Consider the following 22,157-nt stretch of genomic DNA (forward strand, 5'->3'; position numbering starts at 1 on the left):
ATGAAAATAATAGAGGTGACAAGGGACACCGTTGCCTAACAGACGATTTCACTTGGATTGGAGTGGTTAATGTCTTATTTGTTATAATTCTGGTAAAATTATTTGCGTAACATAGCTCTATCCCCTCTAGAAGTACCTTGCCGACGTTCACGTGTTTCAAGACACTGAAAAGGACTTTGTGGGTGACTTTATCGAAAGCTTTCTCTAAATCCAACTGAACGGCAAACCAGACAACACACCTACATCCTAAGGACGTCCTTGGGAAGTCCGCGGCAGGACTTTACGCACATCCCGCGGATGTCCCGAAAAAATCCTGAAAACATCCGAAGTGAAACGCCGAAAGAAGTCCTTCGGATGTCTGACGAGTACATTTTTAGGACCTTTGCAGGACTGCAATAGGACGTTACTATTTTCATTTTTTCCTTCGCCAGGGCCCAATATAACCTCGTGTCCTTTTCAAAAGTGTTGCTACTGGTCATGCATGACTTACCAAAATACCAGAAGCAGAAGCAGTGCCTCATAGCCGCAACAGAACCAGGTTGGCTTGGTTTTGTGTGGTTTCACGTCCCAAAGCAACTAAGGCTATGAGAGACGCCGTAGTGAAGGGCTCCGGAAATTTCGACCACCTGGGGTTCTTTAACGTGCACTGACATCGCACAGTACACGGGCCTCTAGAATTTCTCCTCCAAAGAAATTCTAGCCGCCACGGCCGGGATCGAACCACAACAGAACCAGCTTCCGCTTCTGGCATTTCGACCAATAGCATATGGCCGAGAGTGATGCTATAGTAAAAACGACACAAAGTTAGAACACAGGCCTGGATTATGCTGCACAGTGATTTAAAACACAAAGCTTTGGCTAAAATAGTTTTATTCAAATATATGGGGCATGCTGATGATCAGGCCGAATGGTGATTCACAGCTGAATTTTATTTTTTAATAACAGCACATGAAACAGAACAACTCACATAAAGGATGCACTAACACAGCTTTAACAGCTCCTCTCAGGCATTTCTTGTTATTGAGAGCAAGGTCATGGATGGTGTGCACATATGTGTGTAATAGGCTTCATTGATTTTGTTTAGCTTGTCTGGTTAGTATGAGCCAAAATTATCACATTTTCAAACTTGAAGCAGTAGGATTCCAATACAATATATAAGTAGCCAAGCCAACCCCAGATGCAGAGTTGCAAAACAGAGAGATGAAAAATAACTACACAGCTAAAACAGCAGGTATATACATATAAGTCATGTAAGGCCTAAACAGGCTTCGGGATGATTATCTTGGTCAGAACAAAAAATATTAATTGCACTGCAAAGTGCATGACATCAAAACAAACAGTAGCGGCATACCGTAGCCATTATATGACTGTCTTATACATAATGAACACAACAAAACACGAATATGCCACTCAGTGCCTCATTGGTCATATGGTGCTCGGCTGCTGACCCAACAGACGCGGGTTCGATCCCAGCCATGGCAGTCCCATTCCGAAGGAGGCGAAAAGTTAAGAGGCCAGTGTACTGTGCGATGTCAGTGCACGCTAGAGAACACCAGGTAGTCGAAATTATCTGGAGCCCTCCACTATGGCATCCCTTATAGCCTGGGTTGCTTTGGGATGTAAAACGCCAAAAAACCAAACTAAAAACACAAATACAACTTTTTTTTACTAAAACAACAATACAAGCATACGCAGCAGAGGTGAAAAAATCTCGATCACACTGCACGTAGCATAGCTAAAATGAGGCAAATTATGTGACTGCAATAAGGCATAGGAACTATTGTTTGGTTTGGTTTGGTTTATGGGGTTTAACGTCCCAAAGCGACTAAGGCTATGAGAGACGCCGTAGTGGAGGGCTCCGGAAATTTCGACCACCTGGGGTTATTTAACGGGCACTGACATCGCACAGTACACGGGCCTCGAATTTCTCCTCCAAAGAAATTCAGCCGCCGCGGCCGGTATCGAACCCGCGTCTTTCGGGTCAGCAGCCGAGCACCATAGCCACTGAGCCACTGCGGCGGCTATAGGAACTATTGTCTTATTTAGAATAATCAATGTTCTTAAAACACAAATGACCCTTTCTTGCTATAACAGCAATACAACCCAAGTACACAGATTAGAATTTAAAATAATAACATAAGCACTATCTGTCAGGATCAAATTTCAGCAAGCATACAACTAGAGATAAAAGCAGGCATATAGCTGTGCATAAGTAGTAGTTGGCCTTCAAGGCAATTAGCATGGTCAGAAGATAAACATTTCAGTCAAGCTGCATGTGGAATGACTAAAATAAGACAGGTTGTCTGACTGCTACAAGGTACAGGAACTATGCTTGTCTCACTCAAAACAATAAAGATTATTCAATCACAAATGAGCCTTTTTTTTTGCTATAACAGCAATACATGCACACAGATCAGAGGTTGAAATATTGACACAAGCACAACCATTCAGAATCACATTTCAGCAAGCACAGGACTAGAAATAAAAAGCACGTATAAGTGAGTAGATGGGCTTTAAGGGAACTAGCACGGCCAGAAGAATAAAATCTAAAACACGCTGCATATGGTAGGATATTAACATTAACAAGTTATAAGACTGCTACAAGCCACAGGAACTATGGTCGTCTCTTACATAGACAATAAAAGTCATTAAAATCCACATATCCTCTTTTTTGATGGAACAGCAATGCAAACGCACTACGGGGGTGACAAATAACTCTAGTAGTAGCAGTCAGGAACAAATTTACACAAGCACAGTGGGACTAGAGACCAAACAGCAAGTATAGCTCGATACAAGCAAATTTCAGATGGGCAACAAAATGCCCAGCTTAGTCAGAGAAAAAGGAATTGTTCAAGCACAAAGCATCGCATTTTTAGACACAAGTATACTACAACTGCTAGGTATCAATAAAGTGACACATTTTCAAAATATTGCTTGGCTTCTCATTATAGGCAGTCTTATTTTCGGTTCTGCTATAGTGTCATCGAAAAGAAGAGTCACGTATACATGTAAAGCAGAAATCCTGCCACCTGGGCCAATGCTGAAATAGGCTGCCTTGCTGGAAGGAAGACAAAAAAAAAACCCAATACATATAGACACTTCTTTCAGTTCACCTTTTTTTTCAATCACTGACTGCAGTTGAAAAAAAAAACTTGCAGCACAATATACAAATTGCAGCACCTTCACATGGTGTTGGCACCAAATGGTACTTGCGGCAAGGAATTAATCCTTGCACAAGTAAATGTACATACTTCCAGGAGTAAAACACCCACAAACAGACGGCCAAGTAAAGAGAGGTGCGTGAGGACTTAGCAGGATAAGAATGCCCAAGTTAACTTAAAGATACATTTCATGATTCTACCTAACTACACAGGCTGATATGCAGAAGTTTTCACAGTATTGTTACGAGGTGGCAAGCCTAGGAAAAGGACGACATGATGAAAGATGATAATATGGTTTAATGGCTGTGGGCCTAGCGCGAGCACTCCGTCCCGCGCCACTGCCCTCTTCTTCGTCTTCGTAACATGACCCGGGTCCTCCGAGCGATCATCCCGATCGATTGCTTAAATTTTCAGTGATGAGGTGGCGATGACCATGATCACAAAGGATAGAAGAAGGTGAAAGGCTTGCCATCAAGATGAACGAGATGATCTGATGAACGGTTGTCCCTGGAGCTTCAGGTCCAGTGGTCGGTCGCCACAGCCGAAAGTTCAGGGATTAAGGACTTGCCGGACAGCTTGGGCGGGGGTGCAGTCTTGATTCGGGTCGTCGTCGGGTCATGCTGCGTCTGGTCCTGGTCGTCGTGTCTTGTGGTCGGGGCTGGGGACGGGGCTGGGGAAGGCGGCTGGGGAAGGCGGCTGGTCGGTTCAGGTCAAGTCGGGCTCGGGTTGAGCCGGCGGCGGAATCCAGGTCCCCTTATCCAACGATGAAGGCCAGCAGAAGGCGGCGATGCTCCAGGGACCAGGATGACGAGGAGGAACCCGCACCTCACACCAAATGTTACGAGGTGGCAATCCTAGGAAGAGGACGACATGACAGATGATAATGTGATTTAATGGCTGTGGGCCTAGCGTGAGCGCTCCGTCCCGCGCCACTGCCCTCTTCTTCTTCTTCGTAACAGTATCTATTGAAATAATCTACTGAATTCTGTGCTCTCTCAAAATCAATCATCTCTCAGCACAGTGTCACAGGGAAAATATCAACAGTTTGGAATAAAAAATCCTCAACCCAAGACGTTAATATCAACAAAAAAATGTAGCACACTAGCAACACACTCACCATTGCGTTTTGCTCAGGAGCACAGCTTTGTTCGCCAGTTTTCTTGCGCGTTACCCGTTCAGTTGCATGCCGAAAATATGACATGGCTGCCTTTTGGATTTCTTTCAGCGTAGTTTGCCGAGCCAGAGTTGAGGTCTGCTGGTCGGTTAGGCAACCTATATACAAATGAGAGGGTATATGTTATGTATTTTTTATAAAAAAATATATCTCACCTCTAAAAAGTTTTGTAGCCAAACTTTACTGCATTTCCTTAATTTTGAACCAGCAGGCAAAGGGCATGGGCCTGAGTAACAAAGGATGGCATATTTCTACACATCTTATTACCAATTCCATTGCTGGACCATGCCTTCTGTGCAGGCAGTATGAAAACAGTCCCAAATGCACACTATGAAGGCTGTAATTCTAGCTTGTTCTAACCTGTGGTAACATTCATGGCACTGCAGCCATAAGCCAATGAACCAGATGACAACAAAAATCCATGTGGCTAGTTGTGAAGTGCGTGAATGTGCAGATCTGAAAATAAACAATGAAAATTTGGCATTTTTTTTTCGATGCAAATATCACTGGTCTTGACGCAATCCTACCAAGACCTACAAATTCAATTATAAACACTTGCTGTAGATATTGATTCTGTGATCTGATTTATATTGGAAGTCTTAAAGGGATACAGACACAGTGTTTTGAGGTGTTCATTTTTCTGCTTTTAATGAGACGTAAAAGCCTATTAATCATGGAAATGAGCTTAAATATCTAGTCCACAGTGTGAACAGTTAAACTGTTTTATATGAGCACTTTTGGTCTCTGTCAGGTCAATGCCAGTGCTGGAGTCCATTATGGCATCATGTGATGGCATGGTTAGGACTTACCCCATGTTTTGCTAGTGACTCTGCCAACCAGTCCATATATAGATAATAGATGTCAGCATTGGCTAACAGCTCCTCTGTCAATGATTTTTGGCATGTGGAATCAGTGAAATCAGAGAATTTGGAATAGTAAAACCCTTTGTGCCCAGGACAAAGATCGGATCACTTATTTGAGTTTAAAATTTTATATCTGTGCTCCTTTAAAATTTGAAATAGCTTCCTCCAAATAACACTTACTGCACATGATTTTGCATATATTCAGCTCACAGAGCCTGTTCTTCCCTTGGCACAATACCAGCTGTAGCTAGAAACCAGTTCAGATGTTAGAATACTTCGCAGAATGTCAGATGTCTTTTCTCTTGCAGTGTCTCCATTTTGCACAGTCATGTGATTTCTCTAGATCAAAACAGAATTAGGTTCGGAATGAGACCAAGAAAATAAAATCAGGATTTCTCAAGTTAACAGTGGGGAACTCTATTGCTATAGTCAGTTTTTATCATATTGAAGGCAGCTGGCATGCTGTTGTGAGGTATCCCTAGGTGGTACAATTAAACATGCATATGCCCTCCATTATGAGCCGTCCATATGACACAGGGGCAGATTTGGCCCTCGCCAGCAAAAAATTCATATGTAAAAACATGACCTCATTTGGATGCAAAAGGCCCAAACAACACATATAGTTCAAATGAAATTGCAATAGTTCTCTTCAATACTATATATATCTAGGTTACAAACCAATAAAAGAAAACTGTGCGCATGCAACAGTTATAAACAGAATACAAAATTAAAACAGCCCCGCCCCGGCTCAGTGGCTACTGCGCTCGGCTGCTGTCCCGAAAGGTGCGGGTTCGATCCACGGCGCGGCGGCCGAATTTCGTTGGAGGTGAAATTCTAGAGGCTCGTGTACTGTGCGATGTCAGTGCCCATTAAAGAACCCAGGTGGTCGAAATTTTCGGAGCCCTTCACTACGGTGCCCCTCTGAGCCTGAGTTGCTTTGGGACGTTCAACCCAAACAAACCAATAAACCAAATCAAAATTAGAACAGGAACTTTAGGCGCATATTCAGTCGAATGTTGAAGGCACGGAACATGCGACGAGCTAGGATCTAGTTGCTCTTGCGACTTTGCAGCTGCACACGGATCAGATTAAGAAGGGTCGTATGCAACACCATCGCCAGCACCCGACGCTATTAGCTCAATATCACGACGTGCCTCTCGGCGTGCACGCCTGTAAGCAGTACTCCTCGGCACCGTAGCCATTATGCTGTCACCAGATTAATATACTGGCCCCCAGTAAGCTTCTGCTCATGTTGAGCCAGCATCAGTCACTGAACTTTAATACCGCCGCTAAACTTACTTCAAAAGCTAGAAATCACGCTACACGGCTCACACACCAGGCGAGGACTACCGACTGCCACTTACTTTCACTTGCCGCATGTGCCATCCGTGTTTCCCGCTGCTGGAACCCGTAAAAAAAAATTACACTCGTTATGCAACTAACATGCAGTAGGAACGTCAATAATTACCTGAAATTTTGGTCCAAAAAACGGAAAACTGGCTAATACACGTCTCAAACCACCAGGCCAACGCACCAAGCTAAGCAAATACAACTTGCATTGTTTCAGTAGTGCGATGACGATGGTGGTGCCATTGAGCTAATGAGCAAAGAGTCTTTTTAAGCAACATGCACCTAAGACAAAAATAAAACTGTTATCCTAAATAAACCAAGAAATAACTGCAAAAAAAATGGCTGAGGCATAGCTTAGGTTAAGCCTAGTCAGATGCGAAGCATATTGTCGCCGAGTTGCATATCGAGCACGCCGCTTGGCTAGACGTTCTTCACGCTCTTCATCAGTCTCTGTAGCACGCCGGAACTTTTGCTTCTCATTCCAACGAGCAGCCCTGTCTCCAGGAGGCATCTCTATCCCGTGTACGCCTAGCAGAGGCAGGCGCACCCCCTTGTATACCGCCGCTCCAGCATCACGTGTTCACTACAGCGCACCTAGCGGCAGAAGCAGGAAACACATTAGTCGCGACGCCTCGCGCGACGGCGCGAGCTGGGGCCCCGTTTCTACGTCACACATCACGTGGTCCTCCTTGGTCGCGACGCCTCGCGCGTCGGCGCGAGCTGGGCCCCCGTTTCTCATCTGCTGTGACGTCACGCACCACGTGGTCATCCTTGGTCACGACGCCTCGCGCGACGGCGCGAGTTGGGCCCTTGTTTTTTCATCTGCTGTGACGTCACGCACCACGTGGTATGACATGGAGGTCACGAAAGGTCAATGATAACGACACCGCCGCGCTCGAGGAGCTGGGTTGGGCTATTTTAGTATGCTTCGCATAAAAGGATGTGTGTTATTAATTTTCATGATCACTGCTCTAAGAGCACGAACAAGTGGCCAGTTGTTTTTGCGGTGGGGTAACTGTCATCGTCAGTGGCTGTTATGGTCGGAAGGCGGGAATACAATTGGCGTCAAGGTGGTTATGTTGTGAGCTTAGAGGAGAAGAGTGTAAGCTCACCCTCGATAGCTATAACAAAACGGGAATTAGACTATTTGAGCCAGGTTCAGTTAGAGTAATTAGGTCGCCCTTCCCTAGTTTCGAAGTTTTAAAGTATAGGGTTTCTGTATTCAGCTATAATGGCCATTTTGGAATTGCTTATTTTCGTCCTGCTTTTAACGGTTTTTTGGCTCTTTCAAAAAATAAGTACTGGGCTGTGTATTACTTTGTGACATCTTGCGCTTATACATCGCATGGATTATTGTTTACTTGTTCTAAACAGCTGTATCAAGCCCGCTAGCCAAATACGTCGGAAAAGGACAGTGGAGCGTGCCACTCGAGCGCTCATGAGAATTGTATGGCCATCTGCAGGATTCAGACCCTCTGAATATAAACACTTCCTTATAACAACCGATCTGCGACTGTTTTCGGGATGATCCCACCGCGGCTTTTATACGGTATCATGTCCGTATAACGTTCGAGCCGCGACTGTTCCCGGGATAATCCCAGTGCGGACTTCATACGGATGTCCCAGGGACGTGCTGTTAGGGATGTGGGACGTGCGTACATTTTTGGGACGTCCTACGGATCTTTGGTATTGTCTGGGTTGCCACTTTCCCGCAATGCGCATCACAGCACTCTAGAACAGTTCTGGTCACGTGTATCTTTGTTTGGATAGAACGTCCTCTAATGCCGCATGTTTGGTGTGGCCCACTAGCTGTTGTATTACCCGTTGAAGTCCTTTACCTAATACTTTCGCGAAAATCTTATAATCTGTGTTGGCCAGCGTTATCGGTCGGTACGCGCGCACAGACAACAGTGCAGTAGGGTCATCAGATTTGGGAATCAGTACCACGTGGCTATGTCTAAATGACGGGGGCAATTCTTTTCTGTTGTATGGTTCTTCTATCACACAGTGTAGTGCCATTGCAACCTTGTCTTTAAAAGCTTTATAAAATTCCGAACCGAACCCGTCCGGCCCTGGTGCTTTTCCGGTGCTTAATTCATCAATAGCACTTTCTATTTCTGTAATGGTAATTGGTGCCTCTAAGCTTTCTTTCACTTCTTCTCCTAGCTTTGCATGAGCTTTAAGAATTCTGTTTCAAATCCTTCTACGTGTTCCGGTTCCCTGCCAATCAGTTCACAGTAATAATCTACGAAAGCGCACTTTATCGATTCACTGTCTCGCACAACTGTGTCACTGAACGTTATCGCTCTTATTTCATTGCGTGCAGCGTAGCTCCTTTCGTCTGACATGGACCGTCGAGTCGGTGCTTCCCCCATGTACAATCTTTCAGAACGCGCGCGTATTACCGCGCCTCGGTATCTGTCCACGTCGATTATCTCAAGTTCGCTCTTCACTTCTTTTATTTCTTTAACGAACCGACCCGGCGACGAAGCTTCTTCACTGAGATAGCAGTCCAACTTTTTTTTCAGTTCATCTTTTTTTACTCTTATTCTTGCGCAGTACGCTGGCTCTTTCAATGGCAGTTATTTTCGCTTCTTGTTTGAATAGTTCCCACGCCTCAGTGTAGCTTTGCGTCCTGCATGCAAGCACGTCGTTCATTTTGTCGTGCATTTTCTGTACAAAATAATCATCATCAAGAATGTGTACATTGAACTTCCACAGATCCCAGCTGAATTTCGGTGGCTTTTTTGGACCCAACGTCAGAGTGACCAAACTGTGATCACTAAAAGAAAAGGTTTTGACATCATAGTTGGTACACACAGGCACCGGTATTGCCGAAACATAAATTCGGTCTAATCTGGCGAGGCTGCCTCGTTGCTGATGGGTAAAGTACTGTATTGTTGGATTCGACAAAAAGTAACCCACATCTGCCAGTGCTCGGTCCTCTACACACTCGCTCAGAAACACTGAACTCGCATCTCGAACCGGTGCCTGTCTCGCTCGATCTTCTGATCTGCACACACAGTTAAAATCTCCCAACATGATAATGATCCTTTCATCACTGTTTAGGTGCCGATCAACACTTTCAAAAAACATTTTCCATTCACTTGCACTATTTGGAGCATATAAACAAATAACTCGGAACTTATTGGCATGCAGCATAAAGTCACACACAATGAGACGGCCACTGTCACAAGCATAAACACTTTCTATAATCACTTCAATGGAATTTTTAACAAATAACGCACACCCACCCGCTGTGCGAATAGCGTGAGAAATGCAGACATTATATCTCGCTCTGAAAGGTTCCACCATGCGGTTCGTTGCCTCTTCGCTTTCAACTTTCGTCTCTTGAACAGCAATTATGTCTAAGTCGCACTCCATAAAAAGTCGGCTAAGTTGGTACTGTTTCCTACGATTAGACAAGCCGCGCACGTTGAGCGTGCCGACGTGTAAACTTGTTTCTAGGTTGACTGCCATCTTTCCTTAAAGAAGCATTCGAACCACGCAGTATCCCCTTCACTATCAGCACTATTCGCATTTCCAACAACCTGCACAGTGGCTTGCGCCCTTTGCCTCATTGAGGCGGCGCTTATTAAGTCGCCGCAAGAAAGCGTCCCTACACTAGCCATTGTCGCTCGCCGGCAGGCCCGACACACTCACTTGGCCGCGGGTCACGTCGGCGGCAGCGTCGACGGCATCCGCTCGGGCCGAGGCTCGGGCGGAATTTTGGGTGCCGGTTTCAATGTTGACCTTCGGGTGGGCGTCGTTTTCACAGGCGGCTCCCCGTCGACTTCTTTGCTGGTGTCGTGCGCCTAGTTGCCACTGTCGTCGTGAAGTCGCTTCGCTGCCGTGGCACCGACGCTCGACATCAAAACGTCTTCAGTGCCCTGTTGCGTGACGGTTGCAGTAGGCGAGGCGCTAGTCATCTTTTCGGGGCAGTCGTTGGTGGACGTTGCAGCGCTCCCCGGCTTAGCCTCATTTGCTGGTGCACTCTGTGCCTCTAGCTTCTTTCGCGGGAGGAAGCGGTCCAGTGGCGTCTTGAGCGGACGGTACAGTCGGGCCGCCAGCCGCCTATTCTGCGTCGGCCTGGTCCATGAGGTGCTCAGCTTGGACTTCGTTGCTTGCGCCCAGTCCTGTTATGTTGGCGTACGTTCGAGTACACTTGCTCTCATCATGGCCGTAGCGCTTGCACAAGGTGCAGCGCGGCACTCGGCACTCTTGCCTGATGTGGCCTCGACTGTTACACCTTAGGCATAACGGCGGCCTACCTGGTACAACTAGTAGGGCATTGCTTCCGGCAATACGTACTTGATGAGGCAAGTCCTCGAGAGTCAGTCCGGGCTTCAGTTTAAGGCCGACCGTGCGGGTAGAAGAGCCCTTGTCAGCAATGCCCTGAACGCGCCAGCACTCCCGAGACAGGTCGGTTACTTTCCCGTATGGGGCCAGCGCATCACGAATATCTTCGTCCGGGGCGTTATGCAGCACCCAATGCAGCTTCAGCCGCACATCCTGGTTGGTGGGGTCAATGACAAGGCATCGTTTTTCCTTCACTTTCACTTCGCCAGCTTCCAGAATTTTCTTCGTCGCTTCTGGGCTACTGAAGGTGACCGCCCACACGTGGTTCATCTGAAACGCCCCCAGAGCTAGCACTTCGGGGAGCATTCCGAGGCGAACCAACGTGTCGCGAAAGTCTTCAACACGAAAAGGCCTGGCTTTCAAATCACCGTGAAGACAGACGGTATTCAAAACGGACGCACCTGTTGGCAATTGCGGCAGTACAACTTGATAATCCTGGGAATCTTGGGCAAAAAACCTGTTTCCGCGGCCCTTCTGGGCCGCTGACACCGCTCCAACGGAGCTCATGATAGCACGTCCGTCACGCTCGGTAGCCGGAAATGGAATCCTTATACTAACGAGGAGGCAGAAGCACACGCGCACCGCCGCTTAGTTAAAAGCACAGAAGGCTAAAGGGGGAAAAAAAGAAACTCCCCGTCGGGGAATTGAACCCCGGTCTCCCGCGCGACAGGCGGGGATACTGGCCACTATACTAACGAGGAGGCAGAAGCACACGCGCACCGTCGCTTAGTTAAAGGCACAGAAGGCTAAAGGGGGAAAAAAAGAAACTCCCCGTCGGGGAATCGAACCCCGGTCTCCCGCGTGACAGGCGGGGATACTGGCCACTATACTAACGCGGCCTTCGACGGCCGCGGAAACAGGATCGATGACTGCGGTGATAAGGATTACCAGATTATTTTGCCGACACTGCCAACAGGACGTGTTGTTTTCAACACCATTTTTCTTCACGGCGACGTGCGAGCGAGGCCGTTCCGGGTCGAGGATTTCCGAGACGCCCTGGCCGAGACCGGTATGCTCCCCGACGTGGTCGCGTTGGGGGCGTACCAAATCAACCACGTGTGGGCGGTTACCCTGCGGAACACGGAGGCAGCAAAGAAGTTGCTCGCCTTCAACGAGCTGCAAGTTAAGAAACGCCGCTGCCTCATTATCGACCCGGAAGACCAGCAGGTAAAGCTGCGGCTACACTGGATGCTTCACGGTGTGGCCGACGACGACATTCGGACGGCATTCGCGGCGTTTGGCAAAGTGACCGACGTTACGCGTGAGCGGTGGCGGATACAAGGCGTCAATGACAGCTCAACGACAAGAACGGTCCTACTGAAGTTGAAGCCCGGCTTGAAAGTGGATGACCTGCCACACCAGGTACGTGTCGCCGGAGAGTTGGCTCTTGTCGTAGCGCCTGGGCGTCCAATGCAGTGCTTGCGCTGCCATGGTACAGGCCACGTGCGGCGTGAATGCAAGGTTCCCCGCTGTACGAAATGCCGGCGGTACGGCCACGCGGATAATGAGTGTGTCCGCACTTATGCGGTGGCTACGGGTGGGGCGTCGAAAGACGACTCTGCGGAACTCCTGATGGATGTAGTCGAGGCTGAAGAATCTGCGAAAGGCATAGAGGAACCCGAAACGCAAGCAGGATCGACTGGCTCTTCGATGCCGGACGCAAGCCGATGCCGGACGCAGCAAGCCGATGCCGGACGCAGCGATGCCGGACGCAAGCCTGAGGGGGCAGAACCTACTAGAAAGGAGACGGAGGCGTCGAGCGGTGAAGTAAGCGTGCCAGCGTTCCAAGAAACCGAGCCAGCGACTCTGACCGAGGAGAACCTTGACCAGAGCGGCGCCCGCACGACCGGCGTCCCTGCCCCAGCGAAGCGGCCACACGCCCAGACCGGAACCGAAGACGACAAGGCGGAAGCCCCCAGCGTCGAAGAGCCGCCGGCAAAAACGACCCAAGGAAGGCGGTCGTCCATCCGGACACGATCAAATGTGTCGACGGAGAGGAGAGCCCTTGACAAGCCGCCGCCGCTGCCAGGCCTGGCACCAGCACCGGATGGCTCCGGTGTCAACGATGTCGTCTAGCCAAGCGCTAGACGTGAAGGGTAAGCACCATGTTCCCGGCCTCTTTCTTCTGCATTAAAATGGCGCATGCGTTCCCCATGAAAGTCGGTACACTTAATGTCAGGGGACTGGCAAGTAAGAAGAAGCAGAGCCAGGTGTACCGCCTTTTAACTGAGCACGACATTGACGTCCTGGCAGTGCAGGAAACGAAAATTGACGGGGAAGAGGAGACCGGGAGCATGGTGAGACGTTTCACGTCTAGGTTTTTTGCAGTTGTCGCCCACGCTGTAGGAACGTCTGCGGGTTGTGTCATCTTTGTAAAGAATGTACCGGGACTTGAGGTTCAGGCATATACGGCGTGTCCTTCGGGTCGATTTGTTTTGGTTGACCTCCTGTACGACAAAACATATTGGCGCATCATTTGTGTGTACGCCCCAAATGCGGTGGATGAGAGGACAGCGTTTTTTCAACGCGTACAAAAGCACTTCAGTTGTGAGAAATGCCTGATCGTAATGGGTGACTTCAATTGCGTCCTGAGGGGCTGTGACAAAACCAGTGCAAGGGCATTTAGGGACAGAAGCACTGAAGTACTCTCAGAAATTATAGACACGTGCAACCTCGATGATGTGGCCGAATGTTTAGAAGGCGAGCGTTGTGTGAGACTCACCCATTTTCAACGGTCAAGCCATGCACGGCTAGATCGCATTTATGTGTCACCGAACGTTATTTCAAAATGCAGTAGCTACAATGTAGTACCGGTATCATTTTCGGATCATTGTTTAGTGAAGTGTGGGATAGGGACAAAGAAACGAGGAAATCAGTTTTCTTGGGAGATGTGGAAATTAAATAATAAGCTCATTACAGACGACATCTTTAGCAGGAAAGTAAACGAAGAAATCAGTAAATTAAAGCCGAGCGGGGAACTGAAAGTATGGCAGCAGTGGGAACTTTGCAAACAACAAATAAAAATAGCAGCAATCGAAAGGTCAAGTTGCATACGACAAGAGGAGAAGCGTGAGGAGGACAATTTGAGATCTTTACTAGCTAGACTTCTCGAAAGAGAAAGCGAAGAGCCTGGCAAATGGATGGATGACATTAGGAAAATAAAAAATAAGATTGAACTCTTTGACGAAGAACGCTATCGTGGCGCACTGGTGCGGGCTAGGGCGCAAGATATAGCTGATGGGGAGACACCTTCAAAACGAGCGCTAGGAATGGAAAAAACGCATGCTCAACGAAACCACATTGAACAGATTGAATGGGGCGGGGCGTTATCTGGAGAAAGCGGGCATATCCAGCAGGCATTTCTTGAATATTATCAGGCGCTGTTTGCAAAGCAAGAAGTGGATGTGAGCGCATTCAAGGAAAAGTTTCATGGCGCTTTGCCGCGATTAGATGACGAACAGAAAGAAAGGCTGCAGCTGTCGATAACTGCGTCGGAGGTCGAGCAAGCGATAGAAAATTTGAACCTGGGGAGATCTCCTGGACCTGATGGTTTAAGCGCCGCTTTTTACAAAGCATATAAACGCGAAATAGTGCCAGTACTGACAGCAGTTTTTAACGAAGCCTATAAAGAAAATGAATTGCCCCCGTCTTATGGTAAATCCCATACAGTGCTAATCCCTAAATCCGATGACGCAGAAAAGTTAAAGCAGGTCACAGCATATCGTCCTATCGCCCTCACAAACGTGGATTATAAAGTTTTCATGAAGATTTTAGCCTGTAGACTACAGTCAGTAATTCAGGATATAGTCGGTCCCCACCAGACGTGTGGGATCAAGGGACGCTCTATTGTTTCCAATATTCATAAAGCGAGGTGTGTGGAATGTTGTGATTACACAAATAGCTGTGTAGCCATCCTTCAGCTAGATCTTGAGAAGGCATTCGATTGTGTTTCGCACGATATCCTGTTCTGCATACTCGACCATGTGAATTTAGGGTCCATTATTTGTGAGGGAGTGGCCTTGGCGTACCGGAGCTGCACGACAAGATTAATTGTAAATAAGAGTTTGGGGGCCCCCATTAGCCTGCAGCGTTCGGTGCGCCAGGGTTGTCCCCTCAGCCCTCTTCTATTCTGCATTTACATTGAAGCGTTGTGTTTGAATATCATGGAAAGTGAAAAAATTCGAGGATTCCAGCTACAGGCAGCAGAAGTTAAGCTGCTGGCTTATGCGGATGATGTCGCGGTGTTCACAGTGAACCGGGAAGGTATAACCGAGGCCGTGGCATGCGTAGAAGAATTCACCAAGATCACCGGTAGTAAAGTGAATTGGTCAAAGTCCCTGGGGCTTTGGCACGGAGAATGGCCAACGAAGCCCGGCAATTTTGCAAACGTGTCCTGGGTGACGACCCCAGTAAAGTACTTAGGCGTTCCACTGGACGGTTATCGCGATAGCGATTCGTACTGGAAAGCACAGACGCAAGCCACGCGTGAAAAAGTGGAAAGGTGGAAAGGGCGACACCTTTCAATTTTCGCAAGGGCCACAGTGTGCAATCTGTTTTTTATGTCTAGGCTGTGGTACGTGATGCAAGTGTTGCATTGTGCAAGGATGAACGTACAGAGACTGCACCGGATCTTTGCCGTTTTTGTGTGGGCTGCGGACTGGGAACGCTGTAGCCGGACCAATTTGTTTAGGCGGGTGAAGGATGGCGGCCTGAGTCTGGGACACTTATTTCTGCGGCAGATTGTAAGCAGATTTTGTTTTGTGCGCGATGTAAGCGATCCGTTTTTGCGCACTGTGTGCCAATTAAGGCTCGGAAATGCACTGCCGGACTTTGTTGTCACAACCGAAAGTTTCTCGGGACGTATTTTTGGTTACTTTAGAGAGGTTGTCGCGAGTGTTCGATTCCTGTCTGTTCGATTTTCGTATGAATATTTATCTTCTGTTAGCAGGAAGAAGTTGTATAAAGATTTGTGCGATGTAGTTCTTCCACAACCTATGTACAGGGCCTTATACAATGGAGGCCAGGGACGCGACGTACTTAAGCGTGTGAAGGCGATGCAGGAGCCGCCAAGTGCAAAAACTTTTTTCTTTAAATTACATACCGGAACACTACCAGTAAAGGAATTCTTGGAAAGGAAGCAGTTATTTCTACCTTGGGGATCACATTGTTTAATTTGTAAACAACCAGAAACAATAGACCACGTTTTTTTGCACTGTTGGGAGGGGGTATACTTTTGGGACATCTTGCAACGGACTTTAAAAAAGGAATTTCCGCTCGACGCTCATGGTATTCGGTACTTGCCTGTAGAGAGTGAGGATGGGACACCATTCGACCTCATTATGCTAATGGGCCTCCATTGTATTTGGCGCTCCAGAATGGCAGGATATCATTGCGATCCTGATGCACGGCCAGCACGGATCTATTTTCGGGAGTGCATGCATAAGTATATTGAAGTTCAGAAACTTGCTCCTGAAGCTCCCGAGTGGCTCGAAAGAGTCGAGCCTTTGGTGACGCTTAAGGAGTTTTAATATGATGAAGCCACGCACCCCCGGGCGGATAGTGTTGTTAATTATTGCTCATTGCGCTCTGTAAGTGTATTTGTGTACTGTGGTTCTTGCCGAAGTCAGGCAATAAATAAAAAAAAAAACACTATACTAACGAGGAGGCAGAAGCACACGCGCACCGCCGCTTAGTTAAAGGCACAGAAGGCTAAAGGGGAAAAAAAAGAAACTCCCCGTCGGGGAATCGAACCCCGGTCTCCCGCGTGACAGGCGGGGATACTGGCCACTATACTAACGAGGAGGCAGAAGCACACGCGCACCGCCGCTTAGTTAAAGGCACAGAAGGCTAAAGGGGAAAAAAAAGAAACTCCCCGTCGGGGAATCGAACCCCGGTCTCCCGCGTGACAGGCGGGGATACTGGCCACTATACTAACGAGTTTTTTTTTTTTCTTTCATGGTATTTATTTACATGGTTTTGTATACAAAGCATATATATACATGTGTGTGTGTGTATATACACACACAAAAACAACTATTTACAGAGCACCTAGGTAGGCGCTACGTGGAAGAAACATAATAGTAACATATTATAACTAAAAGGCCGGTAAAGATATACAGCGCATCAGGAGAGGAAACCAATCCGGTACAAAGTCCGATTTTTTGTAAATGTCCGTTACCTGCAGCAACATTCGGCTAAAGTGAATTCTGGGCGAAACAACAGGTTCAACGTTGCGATCTTGCATGCGCGTTTTCCAAAGACTATGAAGTCCAATCAGAAGAATCATATCATAAGGATTCGAGTCAGGTTGGGAAACAACAAGGTAGCGCACACTGTAGGAATTTAGGAGGAAATCTTTCTGTAGCGTCCTTTGCAACACATCCCAAAACAAAATCGCGTCTTTGCAGTCTATAAAACAATGTTCAATTGTTTCAGGCACATTGCACAAGCGACAGTTTACAGAAGACACAAAAATGTTTTTCCTATCGAGCCACGTCTTGACAGGTAGAGTTTCAGTGTGTAATTTATAGAAAAATGTTTTGGTGCAAGGAGAAATTGGCATTTTACGCACTCGCTTTAAAAAATCATGACCCATGAGCCCAACGTAGACGGAACGATACAGTGGGGGCGGGAAGAGCATGGATATCAAATCCCTGTACAGATTTTTGCGCGAAACAGAGTATAAGTACTCATTTGAAAACCGAACTGTCAAAAAACGCACGGAGGCATAAACTTCCTGCATAAAGCCTAGTAAACGGGGTCGTTCAGTAAAATTGGAAGAAACTACTAAGTTCGGAAGTAGAGTCATGAAGTTAACCTGCAAGAATGCTCTAATAATCGGAAGGGAACAAGCGCGAAAAAAGAAGAAACGGGCAACCAACTGTCTCACATACAGGTGCTCTAGGCCCAGGCCTCCTGCACAAACAGGCCTGAAAAGGTTATCACGCCGCATGGGCTCAAATTTGGAGGACCAAATAAACGTCGCAAATATACGATGGAAACGCTGTATGTAATGTCTGGCGCAGTGAAGGACCTGGAGTACGTAATAAATTCTTGTTGCCAGAAAGGTGTTGCAAGCCTGGGCTCGACCAAAAATTGAGAGGCGATGCGGTACAAACGTCTGAGCGTAACGCTCAACAGCCGGAACTCGCTCTCTCCAGTAATGGGCACTGGATTTGTAGGCATGAAGTGGAACGCCAAGATATTTAGGAGGCACACAAGACCATTCTATGCCAGCGTACAGAGGTGGAGTTGTGCCCCATGAACCAAACCATAGGCCAGAACTTTTGGAGCGATTCATTTGAGCACCAGAAACGATGCCGAATTGATCGATTGTGGACAACACATTATCAATGCTGGGCTTGTCAATGCAGAAAAATGCAAGGTCGTCAGCATATGCCAGCAATTTCACTTCGTTACCCAAAATAGGGAACCCATGGATATTACTGTTACGCAAAACACTCAAACAAAGCGGTTCCAGGTAAAGAGCAAAAAGCAGAGGAGACATCGGACAGCCTTGCTTCACAGAAGAGCGGATTGGCACAGGGTTCGAGAGCTGGCCATTAATGATCAATCGTGTTGAACAGTTGCTGTAGCAAAGTTGCACCCCTTTAAGTACAGTAGAGCCCACGTTTGCTCGCTCTAGAAGTGAAAACAGAAATGAATGGCGTACGCGGTCAAATGCTTTCGCAAGGTCAATCTGAAGGAGGGCAAGCTGCTCATGACAGCTGGAGGAATATTCAAGTATTGTCCGCGCAATGTGCACATTACTTTGAATGGAGCGGCCTCTCAAACCGCAAGTCTGGTGAGATCCAATGAGTACCGACATTGCAAATTGCAGGCGATTTGACAAGACTTTAGCAAAAATTTTGTAATCCACATTTGCCAATGTAATGGGCCGATAACCTTCTACGGAGCGCAGTTTTCCTTCATCAGTAGTTTTCGGAATTAGGACTGTGTGGCTTTTTGTAAAAGACTGAGGAAGGGCTCCTATATCCAGCCCCACTGTGAAAACCCGCAGCAGGACAGGAGTGAGAATAGATTTAAAAGCCTTGTAAAATTCGCTTGAAATGCCGTCAGGACCAGGCGTTTTTGAGACAGGTAACTGATCAATTGCATGTTCCACCTCTTCCTGCGTGAAAGAGCCGCTAATAACAGAACAATCATCTTCTGATAAAGGGCTCACTAAGGTGCTGAAATACGCCAAAATTTCCGAATTATGCACATCAGGTGAAGCACTAAACAAGTCTGTGTAATAATCTACAAATACGGTCATCACCTCATTTGTACTGGACACTAGTCTGCCATTGGACATCATCCCCGAAATAAACTTCGCAGTCGCATGACGGCGCTCATCAAGCAAAGCCTGTCGTGTCGGGTGCTCACATTGCAGATCACGCTTGGTACGAGATCGAACACGGGCACCCCGGTAACGTTCTGCATCAAATCGTTGTAACTCACTTTTGATACTAGCTAATTCATCCGTATATAAACCAGGTGCTTCGCATTCCATTTCATACAGATTGTACAAATTTTTCCTGAGTGTCTGCTCCTGATGTTTCCTGTGAAAGGACCGCACGGAACCAATTTCTATAGCTGTAGCACGCACGTCTTGCTTAAACATTTCCCAAGCGGCGAACAACGGCATCTTGCTCGAGAGACAGGATTCCAGTTGCGAGCGGACACGAATGACAAACTCTTCATCATTAATTACTGAAGAGTTCAGCTTCCAAAGCGCCCATTTCGGCCTAAATTTTGAACAAACACTGCCTCCGAGGCGAGCAACCACCATGCAGTGATCAGAGAACGAAACTGGTACAGTCTCACAGACCAATCCTCTGGAGACAAGTGAAAAAGATGCATAAATTCGATCTAGGCGAGCGTGAGAATGGCCCTGAATGCGTGTGAATAAGCGGAAACCAGGACATGAACTTCCGGTATCAATGAGCCCTGCATCTTCCGTAACAACAGACAAAAAATCACCGCTCCTATCGCTGGGTGTATCAGGACCGGCACGATCAGCTGGGTCGCACACACAATTAAAGTCACCCATTAGCACAACGTGCCGGTCACAGTCCAGTAAGCTGGCAATGCATTCAAAAAGAGTAATGCGCTGTGGCACAGTATTAAATGCATAGACATTCATTAGTCACCATGGCTTTCCATAGAGAAGAAAATCGCAGCATATCAACCGGCCCTCATTATCGACATTATAGGTCAAGCCCGAACAGGGGAGTGTCTTGCGCAGAAACAACCAGCAACCCGCCGACAAGCCCACAGCATGCGTTACGAGAACATTATATTCTGATAAAAAGGGCTGCAGGGCCACCTCAGTATCCTCCTCACTTTCAATTTTCGTCTCCTGGACGGCGATAACATCAAGGTGCCTGCTGCAGAAAAGTCGGCGGAGTTGCACCTGCCTCTGGCGAGACCTAAGGCCACGTACATTCAGTGTTGCGAATACTAACTCTGCGGAATCAGCCATGATGACTGTAACTAATTATGCCTACAGTTCCCTGTTCTTGTCGGTAGACGGCGATGCCGCCTGAGAACCACCGCCAGGCCTCCTGGACCGCGAACGTCGGCACTGCTCCTTGTGCCTCGACGTGCGACGCCGACGGCGATGAGTGCTGCGCACCGGGTCCTCATCGCCACTCGTTTCGGAAGCGCAAGACGCACGGCGCTTCTGAAGCGGCTCGTCTGCGGAACCAGGTTCAGCGTCCGCTGGAAGAAGGCCCTTATCCGGAAGCTGCTGGCCAGCATTGACAGGAGGAAGCGAAGTGTCCGCTGTGGTATCCGTAGTGGCCTCAAGGACGGCCACTGGTTCTCCACCAGCAGCAGAATCCGGCGCCTCACACCGAGGCGGCGCTGCATGGTCATCCGCCGGCTCTTTACACTCCGCGGCAGCACTTTGGGGAACAACCGGTGCACTGACACTCGAAGGCTCAGCTACAACGGCGGCTGGCAAGTCCCCAGTCGCGTCAAGTACTTCTGTAGCGTCCATGATGTGCTCCTGTAGAGCGTCGTCAGGGGGCCGCACACGATGCCGCAGCTTGTCAGCATACGTCACGACGCACTCCTCCGCTGTGTGGCCGAAACGCCGGCAGTCGTCACACCGCGGCGTACGACAGTGCCGACGAATGTGGCCAACACGGTTGCAACGTAAACACAGAGGTGGTCTGCCCGGAATTAGAACAAGGCTCTGAACGCCGCACACAGTCAGCTGATGCGGAACATCACTAACCCCGACTCCATCAGCAAGAGACAGGACGACATCACGGCTTAGAGTTCTCATCTGCTCCATGTCTGAGACTTTCCAATTTTCCGCCGAGATAGATGTCACCTTCCTGTACGCCTGAAGTGCCTCACGGATGAAGCAATCTTCCAAGCGCTCGGGAAGCCACAAAAGCTTCAGCTTCACCTCCTTCGGTTCCGGGTCAACAACAACGCAGCGGCGGCTCTTCACCAAGAGATCGCCGCACGACACGAGCTTTTCTTTTGATTGCGCAGATTTGCAAGTCACCATCCAGACGTGAGACATCTGGAATTGTCCGATGGAGCTAATTTCTTTGAGGTCTATGACGTTCCGCAGCGAGTCTCTGAAATCCTGTGCCCTGTACGGGCGTCCGGCAAGATCTGCATGCAGGAAAACGGAGTCGGTCACAAGCTTACCGGTTGGGAGTCGGGGCAGAACGATACGGTAGTCATTACTGCCAGCAAAAGCCTGAGCAGTACCTCGGCCAGAGGCCGATTGAACCTTTTGTGCGGAGAACATCGAGGAACGCGTCCGCTTCGAACAACGTCTTCTTCTTTCTCCCTATACTAACGAGGAGGCAGAAGCACACGCGCACCGCCGCTTAGTTAAAGGCACAGAAGGCTAAAGGGGAAAAAAAAAGAAACTCCCCGTCGGGGAATCGAACCCCGGTCTCCCGCGTGACAGGCGGGGATACTGGCCACTATACTAACTTTTTTTTTTTCTTTATTTCCTGGCTTTGGAAAACAACACTGCACGAAAAAGAACAGACAAATCACAAAAGCAATAATACAAGAGAATGAACACACTGAAAGTCATACTCAGCCAGCGTCAGGCTGGCTTCGTCACATTAAAACTCCCGCAAGGACAACAGAGGCTCTACCCTTGAGAGCCACTCGGGAGGTTCCGCAGCCGCTTTTTGTATAGCGACAAACCAGTCCATACACTCTCGGAAATAAATTCGGGCAGGGCGTGCTTCCCTGTCACAGTGATAGCCT

At 48.0% G+C, this 22,157-nt stretch overlaps 3 protein-coding genes, 1 long non-coding RNA gene and 1 other non-coding gene across 5 annotated transcripts; 1 reads left to right on the top strand and 4 right to left on the bottom strand.

Moving 5' to 3' along the window:
• Nucleotides 1-4,403: 4,403 nt before the first annotated feature.
• On the bottom strand, nucleotides 4,404-5,530 carry LOC149337483 (uncharacterized). Its single transcript, XR_016284633.1, has 3 exons — nucleotides 5,379-5,530; nucleotides 4,696-4,791; nucleotides 4,404-4,433 (listed from the first exon to the last, which is right to left on the bottom strand). It is a non-coding gene; the product is annotated as an uncharacterized LOC149337483 (long non-coding RNA).
• Nucleotides 5,531-10,622: 5,092 nt separating this feature from the next.
• Nucleotides 10,623-11,414, bottom strand: LOC149337484 (uncharacterized). Its single transcript, XM_089554891.1, has one exon. The coding sequence runs from the start codon at nucleotides 11,412-11,414 to the stop codon at nucleotides 10,623-10,625; it is 792 nt and encodes a 263-aa protein (XP_089411017.1).
• Nucleotides 11,415-11,850: 436 nt separating this feature from the next.
• LOC149337485 (uncharacterized) lies at nucleotides 11,851-13,336 on the top strand. Its single transcript, XM_089554892.1, has 2 exons — nucleotides 11,851-13,003; nucleotides 13,087-13,336. Exon 1 carries the CDS (start codon nucleotides 11,919-11,921, stop codon nucleotides 12,981-12,983), a length of 1,065 nt encoding a protein of 354 aa, XP_089411018.1. The 5' UTR covers nucleotides 11,851-11,918; the 3' UTR covers nucleotides 12,984-13,003; nucleotides 13,087-13,336.
• Nucleotides 13,337-16,637: 3,301 nt separating this feature from the next.
• Nucleotides 16,638-16,709, bottom strand: TRNAD-GUC (transfer RNA aspartic acid (anticodon GUC)). The gene has a single exon. It is a non-coding gene; the product is annotated as a tRNA-Asp (tRNA).
• Nucleotides 16,710-20,074: 3,365 nt separating this feature from the next.
• On the bottom strand, nucleotides 20,075-21,701 carry LOC149337487 (uncharacterized). The gene is made up of 2 exons (XM_089554893.1): nucleotides 21,642-21,701; nucleotides 20,075-21,542 (listed from the first exon to the last, which is right to left on the bottom strand). Exons 1-2 carry the CDS (start codon nucleotides 21,679-21,681, stop codon nucleotides 20,413-20,415), a joined length of 1,170 nt encoding a protein of 389 aa, XP_089411019.1. The 5' UTR covers nucleotides 21,682-21,701; the 3' UTR covers nucleotides 20,075-20,412.
• Between the last annotated feature and the right edge of the window lie 456 nt (nucleotides 21,702-22,157).

Source organism: Amblyomma mixtum, chromosome 7 (genome assembly GCF_055824585.1).
Source record: "Amblyomma mixtum isolate Tamu chromosome 7, ASM5582458v1, whole genome shotgun sequence".
Classification (NCBI taxonomy): Eukaryota; Metazoa; Arthropoda; class Arachnida; order Ixodida; family Ixodidae; genus Amblyomma; species Amblyomma mixtum.

Coding starts and splice junctions, on each gene's coding strand:
- LOC149337484 (XM_089554891.1), bottom strand. CDS start 11,414: ATGAGCTCCGTTGGAGCGGTGTCAGCGGCCCAGAAGGGCCGCGGAAAC.
- LOC149337485 (XM_089554892.1), top strand. CDS start 11,919: ATGCTCCCCGACGTGGTCGCGTTGGGGGCGTACCAAATCAACCACGTG.
- LOC149337487 (XM_089554893.1), bottom strand. CDS start 21,681: ATGTTCTCCGCACAAAAGGTTCAATCGGCCTCTGGCCGAG. Junction 21,543..21,641: donor TCAATCGGCCTCTGGCCGAG/GTACTGCTCAGG, acceptor TCCTGCATGCAG/ATCTTGCCGGACGCCCGTAC.